Genomic DNA, 13381 nt, shown 5'->3' on the forward strand with positions numbered 1-13381 from the left:
CATCAAAAGACATGCAGATTTTTCCAAAAAATGTGCACAATTAGTAACTGTGAGATTAGCTTTTCTTTAAATGCTTTGCAAGCTGATAGTTGTACCATGAAGAACTGGATAGGAAGAGATGCTTAGGAGGAAGGAAGTGATTGCAAAAATATAATCAAGTATGGTAAGCTTTGCGGAACAGCAAGTGTAGTATGTGTGCAGTGGAGGAAATGAGCTTAAACAGAAGCTAAATGTAGAGTTATAAGGGCTTCTGATTGTTATGCAGAACAAGCAGAGGAGTGGGATAAACTGTGGTGGCTCTCCACTGAGGACTTCCAACGAACCAAATAAAAAAACGTTTTTTTTTAATGGAGGTCTGTGTCCTGCATGACTTACTTGGTGCAGTCTTCCAAAGCCGAACATAGTCCCTGCTGGAAGGCCAGGATCTCCTCCAGGTTTCCACACAGAGTGGCGCTGTCTGCACTGCTCAGCCTGAACAACATATTAATACACATATGAGCATCAGTGGGGACAACAATAACTGCCCTGCCACAACAGCAGCCACATTGCTGTCTGCCTAAAGTACACATTAATGAAAACATCACATCTCCTTGGAATTGCTCTTACTTGTCGCTGGCTTGCAGAGGTCGGAGGTAACAGCTCAGCACTGTTTGTAATTCTTTAACAAACTCCCGCTCATGTTCCAAGATGTCCTGAACCACCTGCGGAAGCAGCGCAATCAGCAGAACACTTAATGTTGTTAGATTTCAATAAAGTAAAGCTTTTTTTTAAAGATTAGGAATTACTGGTAAAACTGGCTAATAATCAAGAAAAATGTACAATTTTAATCTCCATACATGCACAATATATTACCAGTACTTTGGCTATTTTAAGTTATCTTGAAAATCTGATAAAACAAAATGATGCAGTGCTGACAGTGTAATTTAAAATGAAGAAGTTACATGTAGAAGTTGAAAAGAAGAACCATTTATATATATGCAAATGTAGCAATGTCACAGACCCCATATATAGTTACTAATTATTATTTTGAGTTATGCAGGAGCAACAAAAACAGCTGCTTAGAAAATTTCAGAAAAGACAGTAAATTTAAGCTGACATTTTCAATTGTGTAACTACACTATGTTGTCAATTCTTTTGCCACTTTCAGCCAGGACAGGTGTCGTCGAACCAACATTTCTCAGTAGCAAAAAACAAACAAAAAAAACAACTGAAATAAACAGTTGAAATATAAGAATGACAAAAACTTGACTTGAATTCATGATTTCCTACACAATTGTGTAAGTAAAGTGACATGAAGAATATTTTTATTAATCCTGCATAACTTCCGACTCACCACACTGTAGTAGTTCTTGGTCAGTTGATTTCCTTTAGGAGACACTGGCTTTTCTGTAGAGGAGATAAGTTTAAATAATCACAGTAATGACTGATAATAATGATCAAAAAGTATAAAATAAATATCCCGACACCAATAACCACTTTAAAGATCAGTTTGAGATTTAGGGTAGGGCTGATGTTACATTTTCATTACACACCTATCAGGGCCAAAAATAATTCATAATGACAATAAAAAAATAGAGAATTTAAATAAAGATGATATCAGTCAAATTCATCCTCGTTTATTGTGTTTTGTCTCTTTTTTGCTAATGAATTACACGAGAAGTATGTGTAAGGAGGTGAAGAGAGAGTCTAAAACCCTGACTGTATTACTGTATGTCGAACCAAGTAACTACTGATACCGGATTACTTACGATATTATCACGTGTATTATTAACAGGATATCAATATTTCATTTTTAACTATCAGGATTCTCATAAACACACTGTCACATGCCTTTTTTATAGTATCCAAATTGAGAAAAAACATAACTTCTTAGAAAGGTACAATGTGGGAATAAATCAAATTGGAATAAAGTCCTTTTGTGAGACTAACAATAACGCGGCATTTTGTCTCAAATTCTTTGCTGCGTATGATTTTATTCAACTGGTGTCTCTATTAAATGTGTTGCGACACATATTGCTAACCATTGTACACACAACTGTTGCTCATCACAGTCACAGCATCAACATACTCAAACACCATCACTGCACCTGCAAACATCATGCAAGCTTACAAAAATGTTATATATTTTGTATTTTACACATTTGTAATAGACTTTAATAGCATTATACTTGAAACTTGTATTTCATGATCCAGATAGTGCAGCTACTCACCGCAGGGTTTGACCTCGCGGACGTAGTTACTGGGGAACCAGCCCGTCCTGCCGTTGAGCGTTCCCTCCCACCATCCTCCCTCCTCCTGCCGCGTCACAAGGATCAGCTCACCTTTACTGAACGACAGCTCGTCCTCGTTGTTCTGCTTGAAGTTGAAGCGGGCCTTCACCATCAGCTGCCCACCACCACCGTTCTCAGACATTTCCTGTTCGGGAGCAAATCAGCAACACAAATACATCAGCGAAAATGTTTGTATGTAGGTGTACGTATACAGCACATTGAAACGTATATGGACTCCATCTGCACATTTTCAGTCAGTGTCTCCTAATATTATTATTATTCCGTCAAGGAACACGGCGGAGTTAAGTGAAGATCAGCGTATGTTTGTCTGTTAATCTGTGATTCTGTCTGTCTGTCCCTGCACAACATTACTCAAAAATGGAATAACAAATTTGGATGAAATTTTTAAGGAAGGTCAGAAATGACACAAGTACCAACTGATTAGATTCTGGCAGTGATGTGGCTTATAGTCTGGATTCACGGATTGTTAAAGATTTTTGCATCATTGCGAGATAGCAGCACGGCGTCACTGTAACTATGACAACAAGTGAACAATACCTCTGCCTGCTGACGATCACATGATTGTGATCCTACTACAAATCTACCGCTGCAGACTTATTGGAAATGATACAAGGAACGATTAATTAAATTGTCTCATAAATTTCTGCCGCCCGCTACATATTTAGGTCATGCAATTCAGTATCCGTACATAACGTACACATACATAACACACGCCTGTGTTGAGCGCAAGGTCATTTTGTTTATGGGTACATCTCAATTAAATGGCCACATTCTATGCTGCTGTGATTTCTGATCATCAATAACTAATAAACAAATGCAGCGTTTCTACAGAACTATGCTGCAATTCTTACAATGTCATATGGGGGAATGAACAGCCTTGGTGGAGTACTGCGTTCTCTGAGTGCTTTTGTGTTTTTATTACAAATGATTACAATGTATAGTAAGGCTGTAGTCGGCTGAGTGATTAGTTGATATGCTCTAATCCGAACAAATTATTATCAGTCGGACAATGGTCAGTTTTACTGTATTAATGACTAAAGAAGTACATCAACAGCATTCCAGAATTACTCCAGTATTTCTGGCAGTGGGATGAATAGAATACTTGTGAACATCTCCATGGTTTCACAACTATTTCAACCAACCTCATGGACACTGCAAGGTCTAACTTATTTAGCATTTACTTAACACCCCCTTCATATCAAAGAGGTTGTTGGCGTGGCTGCATTTTGATGGACAAAAAGTCGAGTGTTAAGTTTGGAAAAAGCAGTTTGCATATCACCACAATCAACATGACACATCATGTAAAAGAGAAGGCTAACTACTGTGTTATATTCCTTTTGCTGGGATCACGAGATGATATGGTTCTGTTTTTGGAAATCATATGAATAAGGGCAGGCTGGTCGGATCTGAGTTTGTTGTTATCATTTCAGTACAAAACAAACCAGGTTCAACTGCAAAAATATGCTTTTTATGTATGGTTGTAATTAATTAGCATTAATAAGACTAGCAGTTAGAGGGCACTGTGAATGACTGAGTTCATTAGAGATTGGTAGGAGTTGTTTGATAAAAGAGGAGATTTTCTTTGCTGAGCCACATTTTAAAGTGTAGTCATTTCGAGTATAGAGCTACCACAGATAAAAAGGAAAAATGTAATGTGTCAAACTGGAAGTGAACATGTTTTTAAGACAAATAGATACATATTAAGGAGAACGTACCACTGATTTAGATTGTCTGCGCAGAGAGCCTTTGGATTTGGCCGAGGACAGAGTGTGTGAAGCCGTCGTCTGACTAGGAGAGGGGGTACTGGACTGTGGACATCTCTCAGCAGCACAATCTGTGGACACACACAGAGGAAATATGGACTCCCATATTTTGGTTATATTCACGTTTGAATGACTCCCTGGCCTCGCTCTCATCACATAACCTTTATCTTGACAATGCACACACACACACATCACCATCATCACAGTTCACGCAGGTGCACACACTTTGGCGGCTGACAACTTGATGATATTCATTTAAGTACGGTTCACTGCTCAGCACAGCCCCCGGTCAATGAACACATGCGAGTTTACAATATCTCATGCAATAATGTGATTTAACTAAACCAGACATACTGCTCCAAAAAAGACCAAGAAGCCTTACAAACTTGTAGCCTTAATATAATAATATCAGTCATCACTCACACAGTCGTCATGTTGCTCCAGCAAACATGTCTGCTTTGACTAACTGACATATTTTAACATAATTGCCCCAATCCTGCCCTCTATCTGAATAAGTGCATTTCTGGGAGAGACTTGTGGAGAAAATCTAATTTATGTTACTGACACGCAACCCTTCTACAGTGTCATCACTCAGCCACTGCAGCAGAGGAACCGTGATTTAGGGTCACTAGCTGCCAGCTGTCCCGCAGTATGAGTGCAGTGTGGAAATGTACTGACAGAGGTATCAATTTTGTAGCCAGTATTCACTTGAAAAGTGACACATGGCGGCACTGCAAACCTCTTACACGCCAACAAGCAGAAACACTCGCTGAAAACTGCCTATCAAATGTGAACTGGACGCGAGCCAAGTCCACTGTCTAATCCTTGCGCAAATTACAGAAGAACAAAATATATAATGATGTGAGTGCACACTTAACCTTCATCCCCTCAAATTCACATCACATAAAGAGTTTGGCTCCGAGGCTGTGAAAATGACATGCGATTAAGTGCACTTTGACTGACTACACTTTTTGTGTTGTGATCTTGTTTTGTCATCCCTGTTGTATTTAACTGCAACATATGTTTAGATGGGAAAAGGGTGAAGATTCACAACTGTTTTCCATATGCAGGGATGTCAGGATGCATCACTCTAAGGCCTTAGAGATATGATCACAAGGACTTCGGAGGCAGTGGCAGGTGGGGCTCATGGATCCCACATGACACTCCCCACACACAGAGAAGCCCAACAAGCCCTTCTGTCAGCTCCGCTCTGTGGTTACCGCTGTTATTTCTGTACACTTGTAATATTCAAAGCATTCAACCCAAACATACATAAATGCAGAGCACAGAAACATACGAGGCAGAAGCTCGGCTTGGAAGAAGATCGCAAGTAATAACACAGAGGCCTTTTATCCTCAATCAGATCAACTAACTTGTGACTAATCCACTTTAAATCAAGTTCACTTACAGAGACGGGAGAACAGCTGCTGGGCATAGCTAGCCTATAAAAGATTTGCATATCAATTAGAGCCCAGCCCTGACAGAGGCTTCTGTTCCACATTTCACACTGTGGAATGCAACCATCCTTCATTTGAGTGCATTAAAGACGCTGATCATGCATTAACAACATCAAATGTGACATTTTACCAAAGGAAGGGACAGTGGGTACAATTAGCTAAACAATTTATAGACAAAAAAGCAGAAAATGAAAACACTTTTGACAACAAATTAATAGTTATTTTTCAAGTAAAACTGCACAACATTGTAATGTAAAAGCTCCTAAATTGTGGGGTTTGGCATCTTTCTCTGTTGTATAAAATCATCCATTGAATATATGGATTTTGTCCTGTTAGAAATCTAAAGACATCATCTCTTGCTCTTGCAAACTGTGAAGACCAATTATCAGAATGTTCTAATATTTATAGACTAATGAATTAATAAGAAAAAATAAGCAACAAACTCATCAATTATGAACATAATCGTTAGCTGCAAAGCTAATGTTGTCGTCCATCATCACTGTCATTCAGGAATAATCTAAGTTACATATCCCATGACACTGTTTACAAAGGAAACACACAAACACTTGTTCCCGACAGCCCGGAGCATTATGCATCTATTAGAGCATGCAGAGGTGGCAGATTAGGCCCAAAACGCTGACTAAATGATTCCAATGCTGCTGGTTCTCTGGCAGCTGTGAGGAGGATAGTGAAGAGAAGCCGGCATCACCTCTTCAGCGCTCCCAAACAAGGACTCTCGAGTAAAGCAATTAGTCCCAAACTGCTGCAGGACTGCTGCACTGCAAATTATTTTATGTCCTTATTGAGGAAATGCACTTGAGAAACGGGGGGCGAATGCGCATCTAAAAGTCACACTCTCATACTTAGTGATATTGCGTGGTTTCACCTTGTACTGGAGCTTTTATCTGAACGTACAGCATACAAAACAAAATGTTTTAGGCGAGGATGCACACGAGTAAATATGGCACACAGCGTGACACAAAACACACACTGCCACGCCAGCTGCTCATCTCGAACAAACCCGATCATGATTTCAAAGAGCTTCATGGACAAAACCAGCAAAATGTGACAAAGAACAAACACAGAAATTCACCTGACTGCACTAAATGTACAGCTACATGTCCTGTGTATTAAATACCTGAGCTTATCTATTGGAAAGTTTACACCAAGTGACACTGAAACAACTTATTTAAACCGCTCCTGATTTCACGTTTTCTTTTCATGACATTAAAGGCACCATGCTTTTTCAACACATCTGGAATGATCACATCACACACGAAGAATTTATATAAGCTTGTGTCACTTCTATTTGATTTTAGGCTCACAAAGACAAGAAAATCTTAAAGAAGAGTATAGAATATCCTATATTAGTCCCAAATGGGGAAATCTGCAACGTCTCAGCAGCAAAATGACAGTACAAAAAGCAAGAAACACAACTATAAATTAAAGAGGTGAGGTATACACAGTATATATACAATATAAATAAGAAAACACAAGGATTGTGACTGGAGAAACCGCTGAACTCTTGCCTTGTGTGGCGAAGTTGACCGCCAGCAAAGTCGTCAGCACCTTGCCAAAGTTCTCGCCGGTGTATAGCCACTCCGGTTCAAACCCCTGGAAGGAGAAGCAACAGAAAAGATGCTGTCAGACCAAATCACAGTAAAAACCATCTGCTCATATGACCTGGAATCCATTATTTATAGAAGTCAGAATTCTCCCTCTGAATAAATAGATGTGAGGTAAAGCTTGTTAAGCGCAGACAGACACAGACAGACAAAGAGGCATCTCTCCAGACTGTAGCACACACAATGGGAAGACACACGCAGGGATTTGAACAAGCCGGTAACAAGACAGAAATAAGAAGTGACATGTTGAGCGTGGCCCATATTTTGTGACTTAGTGGCTCGCAATAAAAGAGACAGTGTTCACATAGATGCTCCCACTGCCTGCTTGGTCTGCCTCAGACGGCTATCTTCTTTCCACCGGCGGATACAGTTTCGCATTTAAATAAAACATCTTAAATATAGAGGTCGAGTAGTATAAGGTGGGTCATGGGGGCCATAAAACCTCATTCAGAGTTTAGTGTGACCACATATGTGATCACACGGACGGTCGACATGATCTATCAAGATTAGTTCAACCAAGTAAATATTAGCTGGAACGCACTGCTTCCTTTAAGCATAATGGTTTGGTCTCATTGGTTTCAGGTGCACAAAGCACTGGAGACATCCAGTAGCATGAGTAAGACATGATAAAGGGTCATTCGTCATGATTTTAACTCTCATCTTTAATAACCGGAGTGAGATTTAGCCACAGTCCGGGTCAGTGAGTCATGTTGTGAATAAAGGTTGCTTTAAATGATTGTGAAAATATGCAAAATCAGAGCAAATAAACCCTCTCATGGTGTTCATAACACAGCAAAAGAAAATCAGAGGCCCTGAGCAGCAATTGGTGCTTCCTCTTTCTTAATCTCAGAGCAGAAGTGAAAGCAGTATGACTGCTGTCTTTGTGCAGTCACAGGACAAACAGGCATGTGAAAAAAAAGGAGCGAAAAACATCTCTAACCACGATCACATCACTGACCAGAGGATGGGCAGGGTTTGTCAGACATCTCCTTGTTCATACATCTGACTTTTTGACCATGAGCTACTGGCTGGCTGCAAAAGCTCTAATTATGGGCTAAGAAAGAGCCGGTGGATAAAAGCAAAGGGGACCTCCCAGACATAACAAGCCAGCTGGGCAGAACTACTGAACCGCTGGAGTTTGCAGCGAGCCAGGCTTGCTGACTCAATTAGCTGTTTAAAGAAACCGAGTGATGTGATTCAAGGCCGGAAAAAGATTATTTATAAAGCCGGAGGAGACGTTAATGTCCAGTGTCACAAACAGGCTGGTACAGAGATGGAGAAAACTCCCAACATCTGGAGGCCATTTGCCCTTTTCCAGTATTAGGACATGGATGGAGCCACACAGGCCTGCAGGGTGGATCAGGAAGGTTTATACCTGCAGCACAAAACAACATCTGACATGAAAGACAAGACGGAATTCACAAGAAAGTAAAAGTTAAAGCTAAAAACAGAGAATGAAGTCATAAGAAGCAGCAGTCCTTAGTATCAGTGAGTGACAGCATGCCTGTTTATGTGGCTCACTCCACATGGACGTGCGAAGAAAGCATATGCCAGCAGGGTAAGTGGATCACAACACAAGGAAGAGTGTGTTTCAAATCTTCCCCGTGAACTGCAGGAGGCTAAAGGGGCCAAGTAAGGAGATCACGGCGGAGAGAGGTCAGAAAACACGGCACGTTTCGCACGAAAAACTTGACACTCGTTCGACTTACCTCCACTTTCAAGGACGAGCATCCTCTCAAAAACTCCCTGATGTTGGACACGCAGTCGGCTTCAGTTCTCGGGTCGTGGCAGTACTGAGCACACAAAATAAATATATAAACACATAGCTCGGCTTAGTGTGCCAAACAGACATCTGACACAAAAACACTCCGCGACACGCTGCCGGCCGACGCTACTGTCGTTTCTGTGATGCGTAAAAGCGCAAAAAAAATAAAAAAGTAGCACAGATGTTTGTATCCGAGAGTGAAACCTACAGTTAACAGAATAACTGTGGATTCTGACGGCGTCTCCTTCATGCATATATAACCATTAACGCCACAGAAGCGTCAAGGCCGCCATGTTTAAGCAAAACATCCTGTCACTTTGCTGACTTTCAAAATAAAAGCCCTTTAAACACTCCTGTTAGAAAATTGTCTTTTTTCTATTTGGAACCAAAGTTGGTTAATAGCTACAATTTCCTCAGGGAAAACAGTTTCCTCCAGAATGAATTAAGTTTATCGTATCTTATGTGATCGTATCTGATCGTATCTTATCTTATCTTATCTTGCATGTGCACAAGAAATGTGCTTAACTGAACAAATGTTAAAGATGAAACTGATCATAACAGACTGCAACTTTAATTGGATCAATACTAACTTGTTGCTTGTACATGAGATTAACTGTAATTTCAAAACTGACATTGCTCTGACTTGAAACTGCAACACAAATGTTAGACAACACATGCAGAAATGTTTGATGACTGCAAATCAAAATGTTTTTTTTTTTTGGAGAAGAAAAGATAAAAACCTTTTTCCAAAATTACACTAATATGAGAATAAATGCAAAATGTAATAAAGAAGTTTTCTGTATTTTCAAATGGTTTGATCATTGCCAATTAATTATAAAATAAGATATTATTAATTCAAAAAGGGAATTCTTGTGCCAGATGTTGCTTAAAACACTTCTCAAAACAGAGAATAAATGCAGTGCCAAATAGAACAGCAATGCACTATAAGTATGAAACATTTAGTAAAAATGAAAATAAACCAGCTAAAAAAAACGACTTGCAATGATAGTGAAGCAATAACGTAATATTGCTCGTGATGAGGAAATAATACAGGAACTGATATTGCACATACTACTGAAAAAGTCTAGGAGAAAATTTGAAACATTGCTATGTAAATTCCTTACATTAAAACAATATAAAATCACCATTCTACAGGGATGCTTAGCCTCAAGCTAGCTAGTGCTACAGCAAGCTAATATAGTATAATGTTATTAACCTACCCAAAACTGAGCCTTTTAGACTGATATTGATGCATTTTTTACAGCTGGCTTGCTATTAAGTTACTATGTTAGATTATGGTGTGCACAATGTATTACAAATCTAGGCAACGATTGAAAATAATTGCAGTTTATGAGGGGAATCATACCTCACAAGTCATTTCAAGCAATACAAATTTGCTACTTATGCACAACATTAATTTCATTCTCATATTTTGACGTTGCTCTGAATGTACCTGCAACATAAATGTTAGTACATACAGAAAGTATGTTTCATTTTTAAACTGTTTGATTACTGCCAATTAATTTAGAACTATACAGTCTAGGACAAAAGTTAGAACTATATAGAACACTAGAACTTTATTCTAAATAATATTTAAGTTGCTAATACAAAAAATGTAAAATCACCACTCACTAGTGATGCTTCGTGTTCAGTAGCGAAGAATTTAAGCTAGCTAGCGCTACAGCAAGCTAATATGGCTTCATGTCATTAGCTTCACATAAAATGTGCTAGTTAGTGTGTTAAACTTAAAATTATGCTTTTTTTTCTTTACTGCTGGTTAGCTTTCTTGTAATGTTTTAGATGGTAGTGTACATAATTTATAATAAATCTAACAAGTAAGGTTACAGTATTGAATATCACTGACATCCATCATGTCATATCAGTGTTTAAGTAAAAAGTTCTTACTTCAGGCTTTGTTTAACCTTGCCGTAAAATCTAATAATATCATAATGAATCACTATAAAACAAAATAGAAAACAATCCACATGAAATAAAAATAAATAATAAAAACACAGTTTGCTCATGAGAGATATAGGGACTCCTTGGATTTGTTGGGTGTTTTTGTATATTTCTGTGGTGTCAAAACTTTAGCTCTGGTTATTCTCCTTAATAAAGGATGTTGTAAGGTCTAGCCATAATATTTATATTTCTCTAAGTTCCATAATGTATGATGCTGCAAGCTCTTGGCTACATTTGTATATTAACTGTAGGGTCTTGGTCTTAATATTTTACATATTTTCTAGGCAGGAAAAGCAGTATTTTATATACATTTTGCAGTATTTCGGGTTTTTTTGTAGACTCGATATGTAAATTACTCAGGTAAAATCACACCAGAAATAACACTGTAGCGTCTTAGCCCCAATATTTTAACTTGGTAGGTTACTTTCACCTAAAAGAAGTGAGACATGCAGCAGATGTGCAGTTTTCTGGGAGTTAGTTCCAGATATGTGGTGCATAACTAAAAGTTGCCTCTCTGTGCTTTGTTTTAACGAGGAGTGCGGCGGAGTTATATGGCAATTGGCGTACGTTTGTCTGTCCATCTGGTATTCCGTCTGTGCACAACATTACTCGAAAGTGGACTAACAGATTTGCATGAAATTTTCAGGGAAGGTCAGAAATGACACAGGGATCACCTGATTAGATTTTGGCAGTGATGCATCTCATAGTCTGGATCCATGGATTTGTTAAAGCTTTCTGGATCACTGCAAGATAGCGGCACGGCGTCACTGTAACTATGACAAGTGAACACTACGTCAGCCGCCTGCTGACGATCACATGATTGCGATCCTACTACAAATCCACCGCTGCGGACTTGTCGGTGCTTATCCATCCGACATTATACAAGGAACAATTGATTAAATTGTTTTGGTGTTTCCGAGTCTCATCAATTCCTGCTGCCCGCTACATATTTAGGTCAGGCGATTTGGTGTCCATACAAAACGTACACATGCATAACACACACCTGTGTTCAGCGCAAGGGCATTTTTTTTGTGGGTACATCTATATTAAATGGACACATTATATAGTGCTGTGAATTCTGATCATCAATAGCTAATAAACAAATGCTGCATTTCTAAACAAAAAAATGCTGCATTTCGGACAATGCCATATGGGGGAATGAACATGCTTGGTGGAGTACTGTGCTCTGAGTGCTTTTCTTTTTTGAATTTGTTTCATTATGTTATCTTGTTTGTATTGCATGTTTGGAGTCTCGTGTATTGGAATTTATGTCATTGTTTCTTCTCGTTGATATGTCTGGGATATTGTATATTTGGATTAGTTTCACTAATTTGTCTTGCTTGTATTGCATTCTTGGGATTTTACTTGTTTGAATTTGTTTTGTCTAATTTGACACTTGTTGTATTGTAAGGAACGTTGTATTTTTGTTTTTTGCAAAGTGCTGTGTACAAACAAAAGCATTATTGTTGCTGGTCTGTGTTTCCCTGTGCATTGACGCAGCTTGACACATTTCAAAGAGGGAGGTCGCACCGGGAAGAGCAGCCGTTCAGGAGGAAATGACGAACTGCCTTTGCAACTGTTATTTATCATGATCAAGTTTGTCACCCCAACAACTAAAGTTATGAACATCCATTAAGCTTATCGAGTTGTATGAAGATGTCTAAACCCCTTGTGCGTATTAAAACTTCCCAGTTTGACCTCCACGGTGTGAACCATTACCGAGCCGTGCTGCTGAATTTGCCCTGTTTTGGTGGGTGTTCACACCGACTCACTCATGTCAAGAATGCGGAACATTTAACTCGCTTCACAGGAAACCACATCTCGAAATCTCCCGTCCGAAAAGTGACCAGACGTCGCTGTAATTCGATGCATCGTGCAAAAGGGAACAAGTTTTCTAGTTTCCACAGCTCGAGTAGGGACAGAATCACCAGGCCCGCAGCGGGGAGAGAGAACTTCTGGTCGGGATCACTTTCATCAAACCCCTCCCTCCCTTCCTTCCTTCCTTTCACCGTCGATCAGTTTGGTATTTGTCTACTTTCTAATCGGTAACTCACCTTGGCGCTGAAGCCAGGTATGAGCCGCTCCGTGAGCTTGCACAGGACGACTCCATCCTTCAGGGATGTTTTCAGAAACTCCTCCGGGTCCGCTATGTTCTTCTTGGGCGAGCTGAGGACTCCTAAAGAAATCAGCCATGTAACCGTCTGCTCCTCTGGATTCATAGCTCCACGAAATGATCATCCCCTAAACCCGCATCGCTTTTTAAAGAAACAGGGAGAATCTGGCGGCCTGTTCCGTATCAATATGCAACTCACATCCGCACTTCAGCTAGAAGTTAAAAAAAAAAAAAAGGCGGTGGGGGGAAGGACGACGCTGTTTCTACACGCAAAACTGATGATCACCCCTACTGGCAAATAGGCACCTCAACAATACTTTTTTTCTCCTCTCTGCAAAGTAGCACATGCTGGCAGAAGGCATTTTGTCTCAGATTAGATTACAAGCAGAAATGCAGCGAGGCCCAGGA

General features: G+C 39.5%; 1 protein-coding gene across 3 annotated transcripts in view; it reads right to left on the reverse strand.

The window, feature by feature from the left end:
- Nucleotides 1–13203, reverse strand: part of arhgef6 (Rac/Cdc42 guanine nucleotide exchange factor (GEF) 6) — a 31399-nt gene extending 18196 nt beyond the window's left edge. For 2 of the 3 annotated variants that reach the window (XM_023266868.3, XM_023266867.3), the window contains exons 1-8: nt 12915–13202; nt 8846–8929; nt 7041–7125; nt 4007–4125; nt 2211–2415; nt 1334–1386; nt 607–701; nt 376–471 (exon numbers count right to left, since the gene is read on the reverse strand). In XM_023266868.3, coding sequence (XP_023122636.1) covers nt 376–471; nt 607–701; nt 1334–1386; nt 2211–2415; nt 4007–4125; nt 7041–7125; nt 8846–8929; nt 12915–13079 — 902 coding nt within the window. In that variant the 5' untranslated portion in view covers nt 13080–13202. Of the gene's footprint in view, nt 1–375; nt 472–606; nt 702–1333; nt 1387–2210; nt 2416–4006; nt 4126–7040; nt 7126–8845; nt 8930–12914 lie in introns of all 3 variants that reach the window. The other variant, XM_055016394.1, reaches the window with a different exon arrangement.
- Between the last annotated feature and the right edge of the window lie 178 nt (nt 13204–13381).

Source organism: Amphiprion ocellaris, chromosome 13, assembly GCF_022539595.1.
Source record: "Amphiprion ocellaris isolate individual 3 ecotype Okinawa chromosome 13, ASM2253959v1, whole genome shotgun sequence".
Taxonomy (NCBI): domain Eukaryota; kingdom Metazoa; phylum Chordata; class Actinopteri; family Pomacentridae; genus Amphiprion; species Amphiprion ocellaris.